Genomic DNA, 23,682 nt, shown 5'->3' with positions numbered 1-23,682 from the left:
CTATGGTCTGATCCTGTCCTCCGCTATGGTCTGATCCTGTCCTCCGGTGCCTCCCAGCGCAGTCCGGTCCTGTCGTGCGGTCCAATACTGTCCTCCGCTATGGTCTGATCCTGTCCTCCGCTATGGTCCGATCCTGTCCTCCGCTATGGTCCGATCCTGTCCTCCGCTATGGTCCGATCCTGTCCTCCGCTATGGTCCGATCCTGTCCTCCGCTATGGTCTGATCCTGTCCTCTGCTATGGTCTGATCCTGTCCTCCGCTATGGGCCGATCCTGTCCTCCGCTAAAGTCTGATCCTGTCCTCCGCTATGGTCCGATCCTGTCCTCCGCTATGGTCCGATCCTGTCCTCCGCTATGGGCCGATCTTGTCCTCCGCTAAAGTCTGATCCTGTCCTCCGCTATGGTCCGATCCTGTCCTCCGCTATGGTCCGATCCTGTCCTCCGCTATGGGCCGATCCTGTCCTCCGCTAAAGTCTGATCCTGTCCTCCGCTATGGTCCGATCCTGTCCTCCGCTATGGTCCGATCCTGTCCTCCGCTATGGTCCGATCCTGTCCTCCGCTATGGTCCGATCCTGTCCTCCGCTATGGTCCGATCCTGTCCTCCGCTATGGTCCGATCCTGTCCTCTGCTATGGTCTGATCCTGTCCTCCGCTATGGGCCGATCCTGTCCTCAGCTAAAGTCTGATCCTGTCCTCCGCTATGGTCCGATCCTGTCCTCCGCTATGGTCCGATCCTGTCCTCCGCTATGGTCCGATCCTGTCCTCTGCTATGGTCTGATCCTGTCCTCCGCTATGGGCCGATCCTGTCCTCCGCTAAAGTCTGATCCTGTCCTCCGCTATGGTCCGATCCTGTCCTCCGCTATGGTCCGATCCTGTCCTCCGCTATGGTCCGATCCTGTCCTCCGCTATGGTCTGATCCTGTCTTCCGCTATGGTCTGATCCTGTCCTCCGCTATGGGCCGATCCTGTCGTGCGGTCCAGTTCTGCTGTAGTGTTTTCTTCCAGCGGCCTCAGTGAAGGACATGGGGCGTCGTTGCCTGTGACGTCCCCAAGTCCTTTCTTTAGGCCGCTGAGGCTGCTTATTGCATCCTTAGGGCCCGTTCACACGGAGTTAACATGCATGTATTTTGGCAAAATACACTTGTAAAAAATACACGTGCAAAATGTCATTGAAGTCATGGGAGTCTTATTTATACACGTGTATTTTTTACACGTGTATTTTGACCAGAATACACGCGTGTGTACTCCGTGTGAACGGGCCCTTAAGGAAAGGGACCCGAGACGTCTCAGCGGGCTTGGACTTTTAAGGTTCAGTATTTGTGGCCCAGCTCTGATGGAAAGTGGGTGGAAGAACAAAAGAAGCTTTACATCAGTGGAGACATCCATGGCGGTGGAAACTAGACCAACCCTACAGAAAATGGCTGCCATTGTCTCATCATGGATCTGGGATCATTGGGGGGATATTCCGGGAGTTTATTATTAATGAGCTGTCCAACTTCAGATGGGGGGTCTGACACTCGACGCACCCACCGATCAGCTGTTTGGCCAGGACAGGATGGGCTCTGCTTCTTCTCACGTGTCTGTAACATCATATTGATGATTTCGATGACCTATTTGCAGCTGCAATACCAAGGACGGCATCCCTGCTTTCCCTATTGCTATATACCCAGACCTCGCTGAGCGCTGCCGCTCTGTATACAGCTCTGGAGGTTGCCATGATGTTATTCCCCAAGCTGACGTCCATGTGATCAGCCAGTGGCCTCCTCCATTCTCCTGCGGGTGCTGAACTCACCATGAATAAGCTAAAAGCACAAAGAAGGAGTAAAGATACCGGTTATGTCGGATTGTGTCGGTTTGTGTCGGAGAGTTTTGTTCCTCTGTGACTTGTGCTTTGGGTTTCTACAAGTTGGGTATTCAGCAGCCGCTGGGAGTATCAGCACTGCCTGTGGTCAAGGGGGCTGGAAACGTGGCCAAATCCTCCAGCTCATCTCCTGGGCTGGTGCAGTGTTGTGGGGGCTCAAGGGGGCTGGTGCTGAGGGGGCACGAGGTGGCTGGTGCTGAGGGGGCTGGTGCTGAGGGGGCATGAGGGGGCTGGTGCGGAGGGGGTACAAGGGGGCTGGTGCTGAGGGGGCAAGAGGTGGCTGGTGCTGAGGGGGCTGGTGCTGAGGGGGCATGAGGGGGCTGGTGCTGAAGGGGGCTGGTGCTGAGGGGGCATGAGGGGGCTGGTGCGGAGGGGGTACAAGGGGGCTGGTGCTGAGGGGGCACGAGGTGGCTGGTGCTGAGGGTGCACGAGGGAGCTGGTGCTGAGGGGGCTAGTGCTGAGGGTGCACGAGGGGGCTGGTGCTGAGGGGGCTAGTGCTGAGGGTGCACGAGGTGGCTGGTGCTGAGGGTGCACGAGGGAGCTGGTGCTGAGGGGGCTAGTGCTGAGGGTGCACGAGGGGGCTGGTGCTGAGGGGGCTAGTGCTGAGGGTGCACGAGGGGGCTGGTGCTGAGGGTGCACGAGGGGGCTGGTGCTGAGGGGGCTAGTGCTGAGGGTGCACGAGGGGGCTGGTGCTGAGGGTGCACGAGGGGGCTGGTGCTGAGGGTGCACGAGGGGGCTGGTGCTGAGGGGGCTAGTGCTGAGGGTGCACGAGGGGGCTGGTGCTGAGGGTGCACGAGGGGGCTGGTGCTGAGGGGGCTAGTGCTGAGGGTGCACGAGGGGGCTGGTGCTGAGGGTGCACGAGGGGGCTGGTGCTGAGAGGGTACGAGGGGGCTAGTGCTGAGGGTGCACGAGGGGGCTGGTGCTGAGGGGGCACGAGGTGGCTGGTGCTGAGGGTGCACGAGGGAGCTGGTGCTGAGGGGGTATGAGGGGGCTAGTGCTGAGGGTACACGAGGGGGCTGGTGCTGAGGGGGCTGGTGCTGAGGGGGTACGTGGGGGCTGGTGCTGAGGGGGCACAAGGGGGCTAGTGCAGAGGCGGCAAGAGGGGGCTGGTGCAGAGGGGGCTTGTGCTGAGGGGGCAAGGGGGGGCTGGTGCTGAGGGGGCACGAGGGGGCTGGTGCTGAGGGGGCAAGAGGGGGCTGGTGCGCAGGGGGCACGAGCGGGCTGGTGCGGAGGGGGCAAGAGGGGGCTGGTGCGCAGGGGGCACGAGGGGACTGGTGCGGAGGGGGCACGAGGGGCTGGTGCTGAGGGGGCACGAGGAGGCTGGTGCAGAGGGGGCAAGAGGGGGCTGGTGCTGAGGGGGTACAAGGGGGCTGGTGCTAAGGGGGTATGAGGGGGCTAGTGCTAAAGGGGCTCGAGGGGGCTGGTGCTGAGGGTGTACGAGGGGGCTGGTGCTGAGGGGGCTGGTGCTGAGGGGGCACGAGGGGGCTAGTGCTAAGGGGGCTCGAGGGGGCTGGTGCTGAGGGGGTATGAGGGGGCTGGTGCGGAGAGGGCATGAGGGGGCTGGTGCTGAGGGGGTATGACGGGGCTGGTGCCGAGGGGGTATGAGGGGGCTGGTGCCAAGGGTGCACGAGGGGGCTGGTGCTGAGGGGGCTGGTGACGAGGGGGCACGAGGGGGCTGGTGCTGAGGGGGCTGGTGCTGAGGGGGCTCGAGGGGGCTGGTGCTGAGGGGGCATGAGGGGTAACTGATGGTGGGGTACTGTTTCCCCCAGGGCATGTCCCTATAGTTATATGCCCTCCTGAGCCTGATGCAGGTTGGCATGGTCATCATGGTGGTCGTGCGGTAATGAGTCTCAGGAGATGAGAGGTTTGAAGAACAGCGTAACGTACAGCCCTTACTTGAGGTAGAACAAGGTGAAGCATCCGGGTACTGGGGAGAAGGTTATTGGTTATTGGTACATACTAATAAACAATTCATCAGTCTGCAATGTTCTTATCAGTTCAGAGTGTCTTTTATGGCTGTCTCAGGTCAGTGATTCCTGTAGGATGCCATGAAGCCATGTGACAGATTCATCCCTTTCTGCAATGTGTGAAGCAGGGTCATGCACTTGTACTTAAAATTCCATCTTAAAACCAAACTTTTCATGTCATTGGTGATATTATGACCTTCATTGCTGAAATGTTTTGATACAGGAAGGTCCATTCTTCGTTCTCTAATTGACACTGTTGTACCCTCGGACTGCAGGGCAGCTTGGACTTGTTTGGATGTTGGTCGAGGTTCTTTATCCGCCATCCGCACAATCTTGCGGTGAAATCTCTGGTCAATGTTTCTTTTGCGTCCACATCTAGGGAGGTTAGCCACAGGGCCATGGGCTTTACACTTCTTGATGACACTGCGCACGGTAGACACAGGAACATTCAGGTCTTTGGAGATGGACTTGTAGCCTTGAGATTGCTCAGGCTTCCTCACAATTTTGCTTCTCAAGTCCTCAGACAGTACTTTGGTCTTCTTTCTTTTCTCCATGCTCAATGTGGTCACACAAGGACACAGGACAGAGGTGGAGTCAACTTTAATCCATTTCAACTGGCTGCAAGTGTGATTTAGTTATTGCCACCACCTGTTAGGTGCCTCAGGTAAGTAACAGGTGCTGTTAATTACACAAATTACAGAAGCATCACATGATGCTGTGGAATTATATCCAATTTGGCTTTCTGACAATTCTTTTTGTGGTTTTCCATTGAAGACAAATTAAATGAAGATAATACCAAAGAATTTGTGACTGTAATCATTATCTGGAAGAACAGGAGGATTATCTGACAGAATTGCAGGGGGGCCAATACTTTTGACCAACACTGTATAGACGGATTGCCCCTCCCCGTATGCTATACATTGTATTACTGTCATTGTGACTCAGCACTAGACACTTTGTATATAACCCGACACCTGAGATCCCCAGAGCAGACGCGTCCCGGTGGTACAGGAAAGCTCCAGGAGAAGAGACACTCACCTGAACAAGTAAGAAGCTCGGCCGCCGCACCATTCAGGGTCGTCGGCACATCGTACCGGCCTTTATGGGGTCCACGACTTTCTGTTTTCTAGGATTTCTCATTTCTGGTCCAGTTGAATAAATGCAAATAATAACAGGAACAGAATTAGAGAAATGACTTTTTTTTTTAATTTAAAACAGCGCCCCTCATGTTTAATGGCTGTGTCTAGTATTGCAGCTTTGTTGTTGTAATTCCTCACCTATGAGTGGCGCTCTTACAGAGTAAATCAGCGTTACCAATGCATTGCATAGTAGTCCGTGAGCTGTATCAGAACTGCAGCCCATCCCCATTCACTTCATGCTGCAATACCAGACACTGCCTGTGGACGGGGGGGGGGGGGGGGGGGGGGGCGCTCTTCCATTATTAGGAGCAGATACTGCACAAATAGGATGATTGGATGAGAAAGTAATTCCTCTGCTTTTCTCTGCAGTGTCTGGATACAAACTGACCTACTTCCCCGTTAGAGGTGAGTGTCGCTTATATACGGAACCTATAGATGTATACGACTTACTGGTCATACTATAGAAGCTCGCAGGGGTTTCTTGAGATCAGAGAATATTATTTACCAAAAACAGCAAAGCTCTTGTCTACGGGCTCAGGCCTTTACAAGTTTGGGCTGCAATACCCAGGGCAGCCTGTAGCCAAGTGTGGCGCTGTTACTGGAAAAAAACAATGACTTTCTAATGTCATCTCATGTCCCAGGACGGGCCGAGCCCATCAGACTGCTGCTCGCTGACCAGGGGGCCTCATGGACGGAAGATGAAGTGCAGCTCGCAGACTGGTTCTCTGGAAAGTGTGACCTGAAGCGGACGGCGGTGAGTGGACCCCCCTAGACTAATATTATAGGGTTACTCCACCCATTATGGGCCACGTTCATGTCACCCCATTACCAAAACTTTCACATCACTTTGGGATGGGATGGCCTGATCGGATCCGTACCAAACTATGGTACAATCTAGAGATGGGCAGTGACGGGTGATCACGGTGATCGCAGGAAATCGGTCTTCGGTAAGCTCAGAGGCTCCCCCTGGTGACAGACGGAATCTGAAAATTTTAATCCATCACTTTGAAGGGAGGCAGATTTAGGAAGATGTGAACTAAGATGGATCTGCCCAGACCTACGTGTATATCCTTACAGGGGAAAGCAGGAGATCGTGCGGGTTCTAGCGTTCTAGCCCCGCTCCCACCAGCACAACATGTGTCACCTATAGAAAAATTGGGAACTGTTTAAAATTTTTTAGTTTCACATTTTTGTGTTATAAAAAAGCATGAAAAATGTGACCCCCCCCCCCCCCCCATGCAGATCCCCATGGTCATCCTCACTCATTTTGGTTTATTTATATTTGCCTTCTCTGCTTTTTAGGCTTTCGGGCAACTCCCTCAACTTAAACATGGCGACTTTGTCCTGTATCAGAGCAACAGCATCCTGAGATACCTGGGGCGAGTCCATGGTGAGTCGTGTGTGTCCAGCGCGGTAGTGTGCACGGCGCATTGTAATGTGTGTGTCTTCAGGGGCCCCATAGCAAACACCTGACTGGGCCCCCTTCAGACCCCAGTGTATAATGAGTGGAGGCCCAGGTGAGGTGAGTAAACCTAACTAACAACAATGGTACTCACCTCACCTGGTCCCTTCAGACCCCAGTGTATAATGAGTGGAGGCCCAGGTGAGGTGATTAAACCTAACTAACAACAATGGTACTCACCTCACCTGGTCCCTTCATACCCCAGTGTATAATGAGTGGAGGCCCAGGTGAGGTGATTAAACCTAACTAACAACAATGGTACTCACCTCACCTGGTCCCTTCATACCCCAGTGTATAATGAGTGGAGGCCCAGGTGAGGTGAGTAAACCCAACTAACAACAATGGTACTCACCTCACCTGCTCCCTTCATACCCCAGTGTATAATGAGTGGAGGCCCAGGTGAGGTGAGTAAATCTAACTAACAACAATGGTACGCACCTCACCTGGTCCCTTCAGACCCCAGTGTATAATGAGTGGAGGCCCAGGTGAGGTGAGTAAACCTATCTAACAACAATGGTACTCACCTCACCTGGTCCCTTCAGACCCCAGTGTATAATGAGTGGAGGCCCAGGTGAGGTGAGTAAACCTAACTAACAACAATGGTACTCACCTCACCTGGTCCCTTCAGACCCCAGTGTATAATGAGTGGAGGCCCAGGAGAGGTGAGTAAACCTAACTAACAACAATGGTACTCACCTCACCTGGTCCCTTCAGATCCCAGTGTATAATGAGTGGAGGCCAAGGTGAGGTGAGTAAACCTATCTAATAACAATGGTACTCACCTCACCTGGTCCCTTCAGACCCCAGTGTATAATGAGTGGAGGCCCAGGTGAGGTGAGTAAACCCAACTAACAACAATGGTACTCACCTCACCTGCTCCCTTCATACCCCAGTGTATAATGAGTGGAGGCCCAGGTGAGGTGAGTAAACCTAACTAACAACAATGGTACTCACCTCACCTGGTCCCTTCAGACCCCAGTGTATAATGAGTGGAGGCCCAGGTGAGGTGAGTAAACCTAACAACAATGGTACTCACCTCACCTGGTCCCTTCAGACCCCAGTGTATAATGAGTGGAGGCCCAGGTGAGGTGAGTAAACCTATCTAACAACAATGGTACTCACCTCACCTGGGCTCTGGCGCTCATTTTCGGACTTCTTGAATGATCTCAGAGGCTGCTGAGGCCAAATCCTAGTCTTCAGTGATCTCTCGTGTCATTCAAGATGGCCAAAGATGATGTGGGTTCCGCCAGTATCATTACACATCATGAGGCGTGACCCATGTGACCACTGATGCCCAATCACAGAGGCCTGAAGACCCACCCTGGAGCCCAGGAAAGGTGAGTACCGCTGTTTGTTCTGTTCTGTCACCTCTCCTGGGCCTTCGCTCATTATGTTCTGGGGTCTGAAGATCCTACGGTATAATAGCAGTTTTGTTTCGGGTGCGCCCTGATTTCTCTGCTGCCCACGGCCGCTTTTGCTTCTCCCTTCAGCCTTGAGGTCCCGCGTGCTCTCCTATCTAGTGTCAGCAATGTGATGTGGGACACACAGGGCCCCCCGGAGGGCTGAAGGGGAGTCAGAGCTGACCGTGGGCAGGAGAGGGGATCTGGAAGTAAATAGCGACTATAGCAGGGGAATAACCAGGCCCCCCCAAGGCCGCGGGCCCCATATGATGGTCGTTCCCCCATCGTGTGTTATGTGGTAAATGTCTTTACTTTTGTTTTTTCTTCTTACTCACAAAGGGATCAGCGGCAGCAACAACCAGGAGAGCGGACTGATCGACATGGTGAACGACGGTGTGGAGGACCTCCGGCTCAAATATGGCCGCCTGATATTCATTGAATACGTAGGTGTAACCTGGGATATAGGGAAAGTGGAATATCTGTTTCTTGTTCTTGTATTGATCACATATATATAGCTACACATATGGTAAGATACTTGTATGACGTCCTGCATCTGATCGGCGCTGTCACCCTGAGCACTTTGGTGTTTTGTTTATCCAAATCTGTTGAGCTATTCCAAAGATATAAGCCCTGCTAGTGCAGAGGTATATTAGAAGTATACTGGCCGGGTATATAGTAACAGCGCGGGCTCTCTGTGTACTGTATGTCATGCAGTGTTACCTCCCACTTGGCTAATAAACACTATAAAGGCTTATATCTTTGGAATAGCTCAACAGGTTTGGATAAAAAGCTTCAGAATGCTCAGGATGACGGCGCCGATCAGATGACGTACGTCAGGGGCATTGGGGACAGGTCTTGTCTCAGCTCAAAGAGTCATCTTAGGACTTTTGGGATTTTCCACCAATTTTTGACAGGGTCAGATCCAAGGGTCAGCAGCTCTAGGCCATAAGGTCAGCCATGGTGGCCCATTGTAGTCAGTGACTACAGGAAGTTAGATAAGCAGGAGATTGTATACACCTGCCCTGTCCAGAGCTTTATAGAGCCGCCATGTTCTAGGTGACCGCCTTCACATTCTAGGACTTCTCTTGGGGACCTTCTGCCCCGGTAGCGCCATACAGCGCCCCTGCTATACCGTATACCCTGCAGTGTAACCTCTGACCTCTACTTCACAGGAGACGGGTAAGGAGAAATACATAAAAGATCTGCCCAACCAGCTGGCGCCATTCGAGAGGATTCTGGCCAACAATTCCAATGGAACCAAATTCGTGGTCGGAGATAAGGTAAAGTAACTACAAAGGTGTGACAAACGGGTCTGGAGCCATGGGGTCCTCCTGTATTGTGGCCCCCCTGTATTGTGGCCCCCCTGTATTGTGGCCCCCCTGTATTGTGGCCCCCCTGTATTGTGGTCCCCCTGTATTGTGGTCCTCCTGTATTGTGGTCCCCCTGTATTGTGGCCCCCCTGTATTGTGGCCCCCCTGTATTGTGGCCCCCTGTATTGTGGCCCCCCTGTATTAGGGTCCTCCTGTATTGTGGCCCTCCTGTATTGTGGCCCTCCTGTATTGTGGTCCCCCTGTATTGTGGCCCCCCTGTATTGTGGCCCCCCTGTATTGTGGTCCTCCTGTATTGTGGCCCTCCTGTATTGTGGTCCCCCTGTATTGTGGCCCCCCTGTATTGTGGCCCCCCTGTATTGTGGCCCCCCTGTATTGTGGCCCCCCTGTATTGTGGCCCCCCTGTATTGTGGCCCCCCTGTATTAGGGTCCTCCTGTATTGTGGCCCCCCTGTATTGTGGCCCCCCTGTATTGTGGCCCCCCTGTATTGTGGCCCCCCTGTATTGTGGCCCTCCTGTATTGTGGCCCCCCTGTATTAGGGTCCTCCTGTATTGTGGCCCCCCTGTATTGTGGCCCCCCTGTATTGTGGCCCCCCTGTATTGTGGTCCTCCTGTATTGTGGTCCCCCTGTATTGTGGCCCCCCTGTATTGTGGCCCCCCTGTATTGTGGCCCCCTGTATTGTGGCCCCCCTGTATTGTGGTCCTCCTGTATTGTGGTCCCCCTGTATTGTGGCCCCCCTGTATTGTGGCCCCCCTGTATTGTGGCCCCCCTGTATTGTGGCCCCCCTGTATTGTGGCCCTCCTGTATTGTGGCCCCCCTGTATTAGGGTCCTCCTGTATTGTGGCCCCCCTGTATTGTGGCCCCCCTGTATTGTGGCCCCCCTGTATTGTGGTCCTCCTGTATTGTGGTCCCCCTGTATTAGGGTCCTCCTGTATTGTGGTCCCCCTGTATTGTGGCCCCCCTGTATTGTGGCCCCCCCTGTATTGTGGCCCCCTGTATTGTGGTCCTCCTGTATTGTGGCCCTCCTGTATTGTGGCCCCCCTGTATTGTGGCCCCCCTGTATTGTGGCCCCCCTGTATTGTGGCCCCCCTGTATTGTGGTCCCCCTGTATTAGGGCCCCCCCTGTATTTGTAGTTTAGGGAAGGGATAGCAGGGTAAACTAAGAAGGTAAGGGTACAAAGGGAGCCATCCACAAAGCTGGCGATGCCGGACACCGGCAGTAATGTGCAAAGACCAATAGGTGGCAGAATAACTAGGCCGAGTGATCGGTAGTGGGGGAGGTGACAAGAGGGAACCAGGCAACAAGTTTGGGACAATAAACCTCCATGAGACCCTTATGGACTAGTGGTCTAATGTCCCAAATGTCCATATAAAGCCTGTCCATGAAGGGGTTAATAGTCAAGGACATATTACCCCAGAGGGGGGCAGTCAGGACACAGTATAGGACATATTACCCCAGAGGGGGGCAGTCAGGACACAGTATAGGACATATTACCCCAGAGGGGGGCAGTCAGGACACAGTATAGGACATATTACCCCAGAGGGGGGCAGTCAGGACACAGTATAGGACATATTACCCCAGAGGGGGGCAGTCAGGACACAGTATAGGACATATTACCCCAGAGGGGGGCAGTCAGGACACAGTATAGGACATATTACCCCAGAGGGGGGCAGTCAGGACACAGTATAGGACATATTACCCCAGAGGGGGGCAGTCAGGACACAGTATAGGACATATTACCCCAGAGGGGGGCAGTCAGGACATAGTATAGGACATATTACCCCAGAGGGGGGCAGTCAGGACATAGTATAGGACATATTACCCCAGAGGGGGGCAGTCAGGACATAGTATAGGACATATTACCCCAGAGGGGGGCAGTCAGGACACAGTATAGGACATATTACCCCAGAGGGGGGCAGTCAGGGAGATAGTATAGGGCATATTACCCCAGAGGGGGGCAGTTAGGGAGATAGTAAAGGACATATTACCCCAGAGGGGGGCAGTCAGGACATAGTAAAGGACGTATTACCCCAGAGGGGGGCAGTCAGGACACAGTATAGGACATATTACCCCAGAGGGGGGCAGTCAGGGAGATAGTAAAGGACATATTACCCCAGAGGGGGGCAGTCAGGACACAGTATAGGACATATTACCCCAGAGGGGGGCAGTCAGGACATAGTATAGGACATATTACCCCAGAGGGGGGCAGTCAGGGAGATAGTAAAGGACATATTACCCCAGAGGGGGGCAGTCAGGACACAGTATAGGACATATTACCCCAGAGGGGGGCAGTCAGGACATAGTAAAGGACATATTACCCCAGAGGGGGGCAGTCAGGACACAGTATAGGACATATTACCCCAGAGGGGGGCAGTCAGGGAGATAGTAAAGGACATATTACCCCAGAGGGGGGCAGTTAGGGAGATAGTATAGGACATATTACCCCAGAAGGGGGCAGTCAGGACACAGTATAGGACGTATTACCCCAGAGGGGGGCAGTCAGGACACAGTATAGGACATATTACCCCAGAGGGGGGCAGTCAGGACACAGTATAGGACATATTACCCCAGAGGGGGGCAGTCAGGACATAGTAAAGGACGTATTACCCCAGAGGGGGGCAGTCAGGACACAGTATAGGACATATTACCCCAGAGGGGGGCAGTCAGGACATAGTAAAGGACGTATTACCCCAGAGGGGGGCAGTCAGGACATAGTAAAGGACGTATTACCCCAGAGGGGGGCAGTCAGGACACAGTATAGGACATATTACCCCAGAGGGGGGCAGTCAGGACACAGTATAGGACATATTACCCCAGAGGGGGGCAGTCAGGACACAGTATAGGACATATTACCCCAGAGGGGGGCAGTCAGGACATAGTAAAGGACGTATTACCCCAGAGGGGGGCAGTCAGGACACAGTATAGGACATATTACCCCAGAGGGGGGCAGTCAGGACATAGTAAAGGACGTATTACCCCAGAGGGGGGCAGTCAGGACACAGTATAGGACATATTACCCCAGAGGGGGGCAGTCAGGACATAGTATAGGACATATTACCCCAGAGGGGGGCAGTCAGGACACAGTATAGGACATATTACCCCAGAGGGGGGCAGTCAGGACATAGTATAGGACATATTACCCCAGAGGGGGGCAGTCAGGACACAGTATAGGACATATTACCCCAGAGGGGGGCAGTCAGGACACAGTATAGGACATATTACCCCAGAGGGGGGCAGTCAGGACATAGTATAGGACATATTACCCCAGAGGGGGGCAGTCAGGACACAGTATAGGACATATTACCCCAGAGGGGGGCAGTCAGGACATAGTATAGGACATATTACCCCAGAGGGGGGCAGTCAGGACACAGTATAGGACATATTACCCCAGAGGGGGGCAGTCAGGACACAGTATAGGACATATTACCCCAGAGGGGGGCAGTCAGGACACAGTATAGGACATATTACCCCAGAGGGGGGCAGTCAGGACACAGTATAGGACATATTACCCCAGAGGGGGGCAGTCAGGACACAGTATAGGACATATTACCCCAGAGGGGGGCAGTCAGGACACAGTATAGGACATATTACCCCAGAGGGGGGCAGTCAGGACATAGTATAGGACATATTACCCCAGAGGGGGGCAGTCAGGACACAGTATAGGACATATTACCCCAGAGGGGGGCAGTCACGACACAGTATAGGACATATTACCCCAGAGGGGGGCAGTCAGGACACAGTATAGGACATATTACCCCAGAGGGGGGCAGTCAGGACACAGTATAGGACATATTACCCCAGAGGGGGGCAGTCAGGACATAGTATAGGACATATTACCCCAGAGGGGGGCAGTCAGGACACAGTATAGGACATATTACCCCAGAGGGGGGCAGTCAGGACACAGTATAGGACATATTACCCCAGAGGGGGGCAGTCAGGACATAGTATAGGACATATTACCCCAGAGGGGGGCAGTCAGGACACAGTATAGGACATATTACCCCAGAGGGGGGCAGTCAGGACATAGTATAGGACATATTACCCCAGAGGGGGGCAGTCAGGACACAGTATAGGACATATTACCCCAGAGGGGGGCAGTCAGGACACAGTATAGGACATATTACCCCAGAGGGGGGCAGTCAGGACACAGTATAGGACATATTACCCCAGAGGGGGGCAGTCAGGACACAGTATAGGACATATTACCCCAGAGGGGGGCAGTCAGGACACAGTATAGGACATATTACCCCAGAGGGGGGCAGTCAGGACACAGTATAGGACATATTACCCCAGAGGGGGGCAGTCAGGACACAGTATAGGACATATTACCCCAGAGGGGGGCAGTCAGGACACAGTATAGGACATATTACCCCAGAGGGGGGCAGTCAGGACACAGTATAGGACATATTACCCCAGAGGGGGGCAGTCAGGACATAGTATAGGACATATTACCCCAGAGGGGGGCAGTCAGGACACAGTATAGGACATATTACCCCAGAGGGGGGCAGTCAGGACACAGTATAGGACATATTACCCCAGAGGGGGGCAGTCAGGACACAGTATAGGACATATTACCCCAGAGGGGGGCAGTCAGGACATAGTATAGGACATATTACCCCAGAGGGGGGCAGTCAGGACACAGTATAGGACATATTACCCCAGAGGGGGGCAGTCAGGACATAGTATAGGACATATTACCCCAGAGGGGGGCAGTCAGGACACAGTATAGGACATATTACCCCAGAGGGGGGCAGTCAGGACACAGTATAGGACATATTACCCCAGAGGGGGGCAGTCAGGACACAGTATAGGACATATTACCCCAGAGGGGGGCAGTCAGGACACAGTATAGGACATATTACCCCAGAGGGGGGCAGTCAGGACATAGTATAGGACATATTACCCCAGAGGGGGGCAGTCAGGACACAGTATAGGACATATTACCCCAGAGGGGGGCAGTCAGGACACAGTATAGGACATATTATCCCAGAGGGGGGCAGTCAGGACATAGTATAGGACATATTACCCCAGAGGGGGGCAGTCAGGACACAGTATAGGACATATTACCCCAGAGGGGGGCAGTCAGGACATAGTATAGGACATATTACCCCAGAGGGGGGCAGTCAGGACATAGTATAGGACATATTACCCCAGAGTGGGGCAGTCAGGACATAGTATAGGACATATTACCCCAGAGGGGGGCAGTCAGGACACAGTATAGGACATATTACCCCAGAGGGGGGCAGTCAGGACATAGTATAGGACATATTACCCCAGAGGGGGGCAGTCAGGACACAGTATAGGACATATTACCCCAGAGGGGGGCAGTCAGGACACAGTATAGGACATATTACCCCAGAGGGGGGCAGTCAGGACACAGTATAGGACATATTACCCCAGAGGGGGGCAGTCAGGACATAGTATAGGACATATTACCCCAGAGGGGGGCAGTCAGGACACAGTATAGGACATATTACCCCAGAGGGGGGCAGTCAGGACACAGTATAGGACATATTACCCCAGAGGGGGGCAGTCAGGACACAGTATAGGACATATTACCCCAGAGGGGGGCAGTCAGGACATAGTATAGGACATATTACCCCAGAGGGGGGCAGTCAGGACATAGTATAGGACATATTACCCCAGAGGGGGGCAGTCAGGACATAGTATAGGACATATTACCCCAGAGGGGGGCAGTCAGGACACAGTATAGGACATATTACCCCAGAGGGGGGCAGTCAGGACATAGTATAGGACATATTACCCCAGAGGGGGGCAGTCAGGACACAGTATAGGACATATTACCCCAGAGGGGGGCAGTCAGGACACAGTATAGGACATATTACCCCAGAGGGGGGCAGTCAGGACACAGTATAGGACATATTACCCCAGAGGGGGGCAGTCAGGACACAGTATAGGACATATTACCCCAGAGGGGGGCAGTCAGGACACAGTATAGGACATATTACCCCAGAGGGGGGCAGTCAGGACACAGTATAGGACATATTACCCCAGAGGGGGGCAGTCAGGACATAGTATAGGACATATTACCCCAGAGGGGGGCAGTCAGGACACAGTATAGGACATATTACCCCAGAGGGGGGCAGTCAGGACACAGTATAGGACATATTACCCCAGAGGGGGGCAGTCAGGACACAGTATAGGACATATTACCCCAGAGGGGGGCAGTCAGGACATAGTATAGGACATATTACCCCAGAGGGGGGCAGTCAGGACACAGTATAGGACATATTACCCCAGAGGGGGGCAGTCAGGACATAGTATAGGACATATTACCCCAGAGGGGGGCAGTCAGGACACAGTATAGGACATATTACCCCAGAGGGGGGCAGTCAGGACACAGTATAGGACATATTACCCCAGAGGGGGGCAGTCAGGACACAGTATAGGACATATTACCCCAGAGGGGGGCAGTCAGGACACAGTATAGGACATATTACCCCAGAGGGGGGCAGTCAGGACATAGTATAGGACATATTACCCCAGAGGGGGGCAGTCAGGACACAGTATAGGACATATTACCCCAGAGGGGGGCAGTCAGGACACAGTATAGGACATATTATCCCAGAGGGGGGCAGTCAGGACATAGTATAGGACATATTACCCCAGAGGGGGGCAGTCAGGACACAGTATAGGACATATTACCCCAGAGGGGGGCAGTCAGGACATAGTATAGGACATATTACCCCAGAGGGGGGCAGTCAGGACATAGTATAGGACATATTACCCCAGAGGGGGGCAGTCAGGACATAGTATAGGACATATTACCCCAGAGGGGGGCAGTCAGGACACAGTATAGGACATATTACCCCAGAGGGGGGCAGTCAGGACATAGTATAGGACATATTACCCCAGAGGGGGGCAGTCAGGACACAGTATAGGACATATTACCCCAGAGGGGGGCAGTCAGGACACAGTATAGGACATATTACCCCAGAGGGGGGCAGTCAGGACACAGTATAGGACATATTACCCCAGAGGGGGGCAGTCAGGACATAGTATAGGACATATTACCCCAGAGGGGGGCAGTCAGGACACAGTATAGGACATATTACCCCAGAGGGGGGCAGTCAGGACACAGTATAGGACATATTACCCCAGAGGGGGGCAGTCAGGACACAGTATAGGACATATTACCCCAGAGGGGGGCAGTCAGGACATAGTATAGGACATATTACCCCAGAGGGGGGCAGTCAGGACATAGTATAGGACATATTACCCCAGAGGGGGGCAGTCAGGACACAGTATAGGACATATTACCCCAGAGGGGGGCAGTCAGGACACAGTATAGGACATATTACCCCAGAGGGGGGCAGTCAGGACACAGTATAGGACATATTACCCCAGAGGGGGGCAGTCAGGACACAGTATAGGACATATTACCCCAGAGGGGGGCAGTCAGGACACAGTATAGGACATATTACCCCAGAGGGGGGCAGTCAGGACACAGTATAGGACATATTACCCCAGAGGGGGGCAGTCAGGACACAGTATAGGACATATTACCCCAGAGGGGGGCTGTTGGACGTGTCTGTGGTTGTCACCACCTCTTTAGAGTCGGGATTAACGTCTCGCCTCTTTCTTATTCCAGATCTCATACGCTGACTACAACCTGCTGGACATCCTTCACTGCCATCTGGACCTTGACCCAAAGTGTTTGGCCACGTTCCCTCTGCTGGCGGCCTACGTGGAGCGCGTTGTCTCCCGGCCGAAACTCAGCCAGTACCTGAAATCTGAGAAGCGCAATAAGCGACCCATCACCCCGAAACACAAATGAGCCCCAATGTAAAACATTCTCCGGTCACTGAGACTGTAATGGCGGAATAATCTGCGGGAAATAAAAGGTTTTATATATTTACAGTCTGAAAAAAAACAACTGGCTTTGTGTCTTTTCTTTTCTAATTTATTTGGAGTGTAATATACAGTAACAGCGGTCATAATGGGGGGGGGGGTCACTGAGGATATACCGTGCAGTCACTCAGAAGAGTCAGCGGGGTCATAAAGGGCATCATAAAGACGTACCGACCGATTGATGGAGATACAAACAGGGTGAAACACTGTCATTATTTATTTGTCAACTCACTACCCTCCCTGTGAGCAGTTCAGCTAGCAAACGGAAAACATCACAGCAGCAGGCGACCTCCTTGTACTGACGTCTGTGGGAGAGATTTATTGGCTGGGGCTAGGAGCGGACACTACATGTCGGACACCGACGGTAGTGTGAACGCTCCCTAAGGCCAAGCAAAGGCTGCACAAGGGAGCGGCGAGGATTTGCTGTGGATGTGTGTGCAGATCATCTTTGGAAGATGGATAACCCATTGCAGCAGGAATATCAGAGTGAATGTCAGCTTAGGTGGCGAAAATACTCAGAGAAGTGGAGAAAGAGGCACTTTATATAAAGAAGTATCACAACGTTTCTTATATTCGCTTGTACTAGTCATTTGTTTGTTGGACTGTTAGTAGTGACCATGTAAATATTAATGGGCTCCCCTTACATTAGGCCAGGGGTAGGGAACGTCCGGCTCTCCAGCTGTTGCAAAACTACAACTCCCAGCATGCATACTCGCTCTTCTGTTCTGGGAACTCCCATGGAAGTGAATGGAGCATGCTGGGAGTTGTAGTTTCACAGCAGCCGGAGAGCCGAAGGTTCCCTACCCCTGCATTAGGCCATTGGTGGGGTCCAAACCCCAGGACCTTGATCAATGAGCAAAATGAATAGTCCAGGACTGAGTTGTCTGTATGGACCGAACCGCTGTGCCGGTGTAATACAGATGAGACATTGTGGGAGCAGAGAGGAGGTCAGTGCTCAGGATGGGAGCACATAACTACACAATAAAGCTGGCGGCAAATAATTCAGGAACAATTAGTGATTAGGATTATAGGGAGGATGGTATATGGAATTATAGGGAGCACTTATGGGGCACAGTATATAGATCTATAGGAGGAGCACCTATGGGGCACAGTATATAGATCTATAGGAGGAGCACTTATGGGGCACAGTATATAGATCTATAGGAGGAGCACTTATGGGGCACATTATATAGATCTATAGGAGGAGCACTTATGGGGCACAGTATATAGATCTATAGGAGTAGCACCTATGGGGCACAGTATATAGATCTATAGGAGGAGCACCTATGGGCACAGTATATAGATCTATAGGAGGAGCACTTATGGGGCACAGTATATAGATCTATAGGAGGAGCACCTATGGGGCACAGTATATAGATCTATAGGAGTAGCACCTATGGGGCACAGTATATAGATCTATAGGAGGAGCACTTATGGGGCACAGTATATAGATCTATAGGAGGAGCACTTATGGGGCACAGTATATAGATCTATAGGAGGAGCACCTATGGGCACAGTATATAGATCTATAGGAGGAGCACTTATGGGGCACAGTATATAGATCTATAGGAGGAGCACTTATGGGGCACAGTATATAGATCTATAGGAGGAGCACCTATGGGCACAGTATATAGATCTATAGGAGGAGCACTTATGGGGCACAGTATATAGATCTATAGGAGGAGCACTTATGGGGCACAGTATATAGATCTATAGGAGGAGCACCTATGGGCACAGTATATAGATCTATAGGAGGAGCACTTATGGGGCACAGTATATAGATCTATAGGAGTAGCACCTATGGGCACAGTATATAGATCTATAGGAGGAGCATCTATGGGGCACAGTATATAGATCTATAGGAGTAGCACCTATGGGCACAGTATATAGATCTATAGGAGTAGCACCTATGGGCACAGTATATAGATCTATAGGAGGAGCATCTATGGGGCACAGTATATAGATCTATAGGAGTAGCACCTATGGGCACAGTATATAGATCTATAGGAGGAGCATCTATGGGGCACAGTATTCTGACCAGATGGTGATGGTGTATCGGCCGGCTACAACAATGGCTTCTGACCAGATGATGATGGTGTATCGGCCGGCTACAACAATGGCTTCTGATCAGATGGTGATGGTGTATCGGCCGGCTACAACAATGGCTTCTGACCAGATGGTGATGGTGTATCGGCCGGCTACAACAATGGCTTCTGACCAGATGGTGATGGTGTATCGGCCGGCTACAACAATGGCTTCTGACCAGATGGTGATGGTGTATCGGCCGGCTACAACAATGGCTTCTGAGTCCTGATGCTGCTCCTCGGTCCAGGCCACGCTTACAGAGCCCCTCTGGGGGCCCTCCGGAGCGTCGTGCGCTCCCCACCACCAGGGGTAGTCGCGCTCGCTCTGGGAGGCATCCTAACCCATGGGCCGGATCCACGGCAGTGAGGGGGCGGAGCCGCTGGTCCCCACAGCCCACCTCCTTTGTGCCTGACACTCTTCCTGCATCTTCTAATGTGGTCCCGGGGACCCCACCTGGCGATGCTCCGGTCGGTGGGGCCCCTTGCCTGCATGTGTCTGACTCTTCCAGCGTTCCTGCACGCCGGCTGTCCAGTGTGGTCGGGCGTGGGTCGGCGCCTTTGGCCTCCCGAGCTGCCTCCAGCCCAGTCCTCTGCTGATCGGCTCCCCTCCTCCGGACGTGGCTGCCCGTCCTGTTCTTCTGGCGCGCGTCCTGCTTCACCAGTAGCGGATCTTGGTTTGTCCGATGATGAAGGCCAGTCGGGCCCTCTGCGTTTGGATTCCGGATTGGCGGCTGGCGGAAACACAGCTTCTGCGCAGCCAGGGGAATGTGTGTCTTTGTCCTCTTCTATACCTGCTATCTTTCGTACTCAGGGGTCGGGGGTGGTTGTTGAGTCAGTGAGGTCTAGTGGGGTCGGGGGTGGTACTGCGACGGAGGGAGTTGGGGTGGAATTGCGGGAGATTTTGGGCAGTTTGAGGGAAGTCCTTGTGCATTCGGGGGGGGGGGGCAGGTCTGGGGGGTCCCATACTCCGGCTTGGCTGCATTATGACGAACAGTTTCGTCAGCGCCGGGCCATCCTTCCTTCTATCCGCTGGGATCAGAAGGACATTGCCTTGTGGCTCAGGGTTATGGCCCCTTCTCGCTCTTCCCAGTCCTTTCCTGGGGCTGCCGACTCGTCCGGCTCTACCGGTCAGGGTTCCTCCGGCCAAGGCATCGGGGACCAAAAAGGGGTGTGTTGGAAGTACAACGAGGGCCATTGTAAATTTGGCACCTCCTGTAAGTGTAAGCATTCCTGCTCCGTCTGTGGGGGTAACACCCATGGCTCTTCCCGCTGCTTTAGGAAGGGCAAGGGGAAGCTGTCCGGGGGGTCCGCTAGTCATGGGTCTGACGCCGGTGATTTTGCGCGAGATGGTGCCGTATCTAAATAGATACCCTAACCGCGTAGCTTCTTGTCTTTTGGAGGAGGGTTTTTCAGTCGGCTTTAGGATCCCTTCGTCCCGGGCTGGTTCTTCTCTGTTCGTTCATAATTTGATTTCCACTCGGCAGTATCCTGCCGTTGTATCGGAGAAGTTACAGAAGGAAGTGGCGCTGGGGCGTATTGCGGGTCCTTTTGGTTCGCCGCCGGTTGCGCATTTGGTTGTTTCCCCGTTGGGAGTTGTTCCTAAAAAGGAGCCCAACAAGTTCAGATTGATTCATCATTTATCGTATCCTACGGAGGATCGGTTAATGATGGCATTCCGTCTGACTTGAGTTCTGCTGTGTATACGTCCTTTGATGCGGCGCTGGATTGGGTTCTTCGGTATGGTCGGGGCGCCCTCATGGCCAAGTCGGATGTGGAGTTGGCTTTTCGCCTCCTTCCTGTGCATCTGGAGAGTCAGCGGCTCTTGGGGCATACTATGTGGATCGCTGCCTTCCCATGGGGTGCTCGATCTCGTGTGCCTATTTTGAGGTCTTCAGCTCATTCATGGAGTGGGTGGTGAGGGATCTGACGGGTGTCGGATCCGTCATCCACTACTTGGATGATTTTTTGTGTATTGGCCCGGCTGAGTCTCCGCTTTGCCTTAGCTTGCTCTGGACCTTGGAATGGGTGGCCGCTCGTTTTGGTGTTCCTTTGGCGCCGGGCAAGACTGAAGGCCCAGCGTCTTGTCTTAGTTTTTTGGGTATCACTATTGATACTGACTGCATGGAATGTCGTTTGCCGGAGGATAAGCTTGTTGCGCTTCGCCTTGAGATGGGCCGTGCCTGTCGGTTGTGTAAGATTAAGCACAGGGACTTACAGTCGTTGGGGAAGCTCAACTTCGCTTGTAGGATTATGCCCATGGGGAGGTTTTTTTGTAGGCGTTTGGTGGGTGCCACGGCTGGGGTGTCCTCCCCACGCCATTTTATTCGTTAGACGCAGGACCATCGCGATGATTCGGAGGTGTGGGCCAGCTTTATTGAGCGTTATAACGGCCGCTCCTTGTTGATGTCACCCGCGGTTAATACTGTTGATTGGGAGTTGTTCACTGATGCGTCTGGCTCGGTGGGTTTTGGTGCGTACTTTGGGGGGGGCGTGGTGTGCGGGGCGTTGGCCGACGGAATGGGTGGAGTTGGGGTGGGTACGTAATCTCTGTCTTTTGGAACTCTTTCCCATAGTGGTGGCGGTTGAGGTTTTCGGGGGATCGATTTCAGTGGGAGAGATTTCGTGTGGTGGCTCCGGACGTGGATGTCGTGGGTCATCCGTGCCCGACGCATCTGTGGGATGTGGTCTCCAGGCGGCGGGTGACTTGATCCGTTCTTCCTTGGCTGAAGGTACTCGCTTGGCCTATGAGTCTGCATGGAGGGAGTTTGAGCTAGTGTTGGGTGAGTTGGGGGGTTTGCTGTCGGTGGAGGTTTGTTGGACGTCAGTCTTGGTCTTGATTGGTCGGGGTTCCTTGAATGGGTGGTCTGTGTCTCGGCTTTCCCGGTTGCTTGCTGGTTTGGCTTTCGGTTTTCGGGTGAGGGGAGTGCGGGGTGTTACTAAGGATTTTTTGGTTCTCCAGGCTGTACGAGGTTTTAGGAGAGGCAGGTCTCGGCCGGACGGCCGGCGGCCTGTTTCTTTTCAGTTGCTGGATAAGTTGGGCGTTGTTCTGGGTGACATTTGTGAGTCTCTGTTTGAGTGTGCGTTGTTTTGTCTGGCCTCCTCTTGGGCGTTCTTTGGGGCTCTTCGTGTGGGAGAGTTAGTGTCTCCGACTCGGTTACGGGCTGGGGGGGTTCTTTGGCAGGATGTATCATTTGGGGTCTCGGGAGTGGAGTTTGTTATCCGTAGGTCGAAGACCGATCAGTTGGGGAGGGGTAGGGTGGTTCGTTTGGGCCCCGTCCTGGGTTCGTTGATGTGCCTGGTTGGCTGTTGTCGTGGGTTTCGGGAGGTGTGCTCTTTTTCTTCCGGGTCGCTCTTGCTCCACCTTAGCGGGGACTGTCTGTCCCGGTATCAGTTTACGGTGGTTTTTTGCAAGTGTTTGGATTGTTTGGGTCTGGACTCCCGGGGCTTTGCCCCTCATTAGTTTCGGATAGGGGCGGCTACCGAGGCAGTTGTTTGGGGTTTGGGGCCTGATGTGGTCCATTGCATAGGTAGATGGGAGTCTTGTTGTTTTTTGTCATCTCCTCGGCTGGTCTGGATCTTGGGGCACTCGTATGTCCACTGGGGTGCGGTCAGGGCGGACTTGCGTCCAGATGGCCGTCAGCTTGGTTTTCCTAGGTCGGCCGTGCAGGTGCGATGGCTGGGGTTTCGGGGTTTGGTCTGGGGGCATATGATGCGTGAGTTTCACCGCTTTGTCAGGTTGGATCGCCCCCCACACGTCTTGGTCTTGCACCTTGGGGGTAATGATCTGGCTGCGCGGCCGTTTCGACTGCTGATTAGGGATGTGAAGCATGATTTGCTTTGGTTTTGGTTGGACTATCCGTCTCTGATTGTGGTTTGGTCCAACATTGTGTCGTGGCGCTCGGTCGGTTCCTAAGGTCAACAAAGCCCGGTCGAAAGTGAACCGGGTGATTAGTGAGTTTGTGGTTCGTCACGGTGGGGAGGGGGGGTGTTCGGCATTCGGAGCTTGGTTTTTGGTTAGCTGATGGGGTGCACTTGAACACTGTGGGGATTGATATGTGGGCGTTGGGTTTGCAAGGGTGAACAGATTGGCGGCCAGACATTTTGGAGCTCCAAGGACCTCCCCTCATTGGTTGTCGTTCTGATTAGTCAGTTAGGATAATTAGTTTATGGGGGTATAAGATAAGATAAGATAAGATAATCCTTTAATAGTCCCACCTTGGGAAAATTTCAGAACATGGTATGATTTGGTAATTAAATAATTGTTTAATTGGTTATTTAAGAAAAGAATGTAAATATTTTGGTTTGTTCTAGAACTGTTTGTTACTTGTGTAATACAATGGCTGCTGTGGCCAAAATGAATCCAACCTCACTGGTCTGTGTGGTTGTTGGGGTAGAGACAATGTTGGGTAAGGGTTGGGTTGGTATGTTAGTGGTCACAGGTAAAGGTGGGTCACAGCTCGGGGGAGGGGGGTTAGGGATTAGGCAGAGGCCATTCATCCTCGGATGCCAATGTCATGTCATTGTGACTCAGCACAAGTCACTTTGTATATAAAGCTGCAGAACAGGCGCGTT

The 23,682-nt window shown here is 53.0% G+C and overlaps 1 protein-coding gene across 1 annotated transcript; it reads left to right on the top strand.

The window, feature by feature from the left end:
* The first annotated feature begins 4,402 nt into the window (after nucleotides 1-4,402).
* On the top strand, nucleotides 4,403-16,980 carry LOC142183358 (glutathione S-transferase P 1-like). The gene is made up of 8 exons (XM_075258421.1): nucleotides 4,403-4,488; nucleotides 4,599-4,870; nucleotides 5,333-5,368; nucleotides 5,605-5,717; nucleotides 6,266-6,353; nucleotides 8,165-8,268; nucleotides 8,998-9,105; nucleotides 16,767-16,980. Coding segments are annotated over exons 2-8 (636 nt in total). The 5' UTR covers nucleotides 4,403-4,488; nucleotides 4,599-4,869; the 3' UTR covers nucleotides 16,953-16,980.
* The last annotated feature ends 6,702 nt before the right edge of the window (nucleotides 16,981-23,682 follow it).

This window comes from Leptodactylus fuscus, chromosome 10 (genome assembly GCF_031893055.1).
Source record: "Leptodactylus fuscus isolate aLepFus1 chromosome 10, aLepFus1.hap2, whole genome shotgun sequence".
NCBI lineage: Eukaryota > Metazoa > Chordata > Amphibia > Anura > Leptodactylidae > Leptodactylus > Leptodactylus fuscus.
The sequence above is the reverse complement of the archived record's forward strand: the minus strand, read 5'-3'. Positions and strand labels throughout refer to the sequence as shown.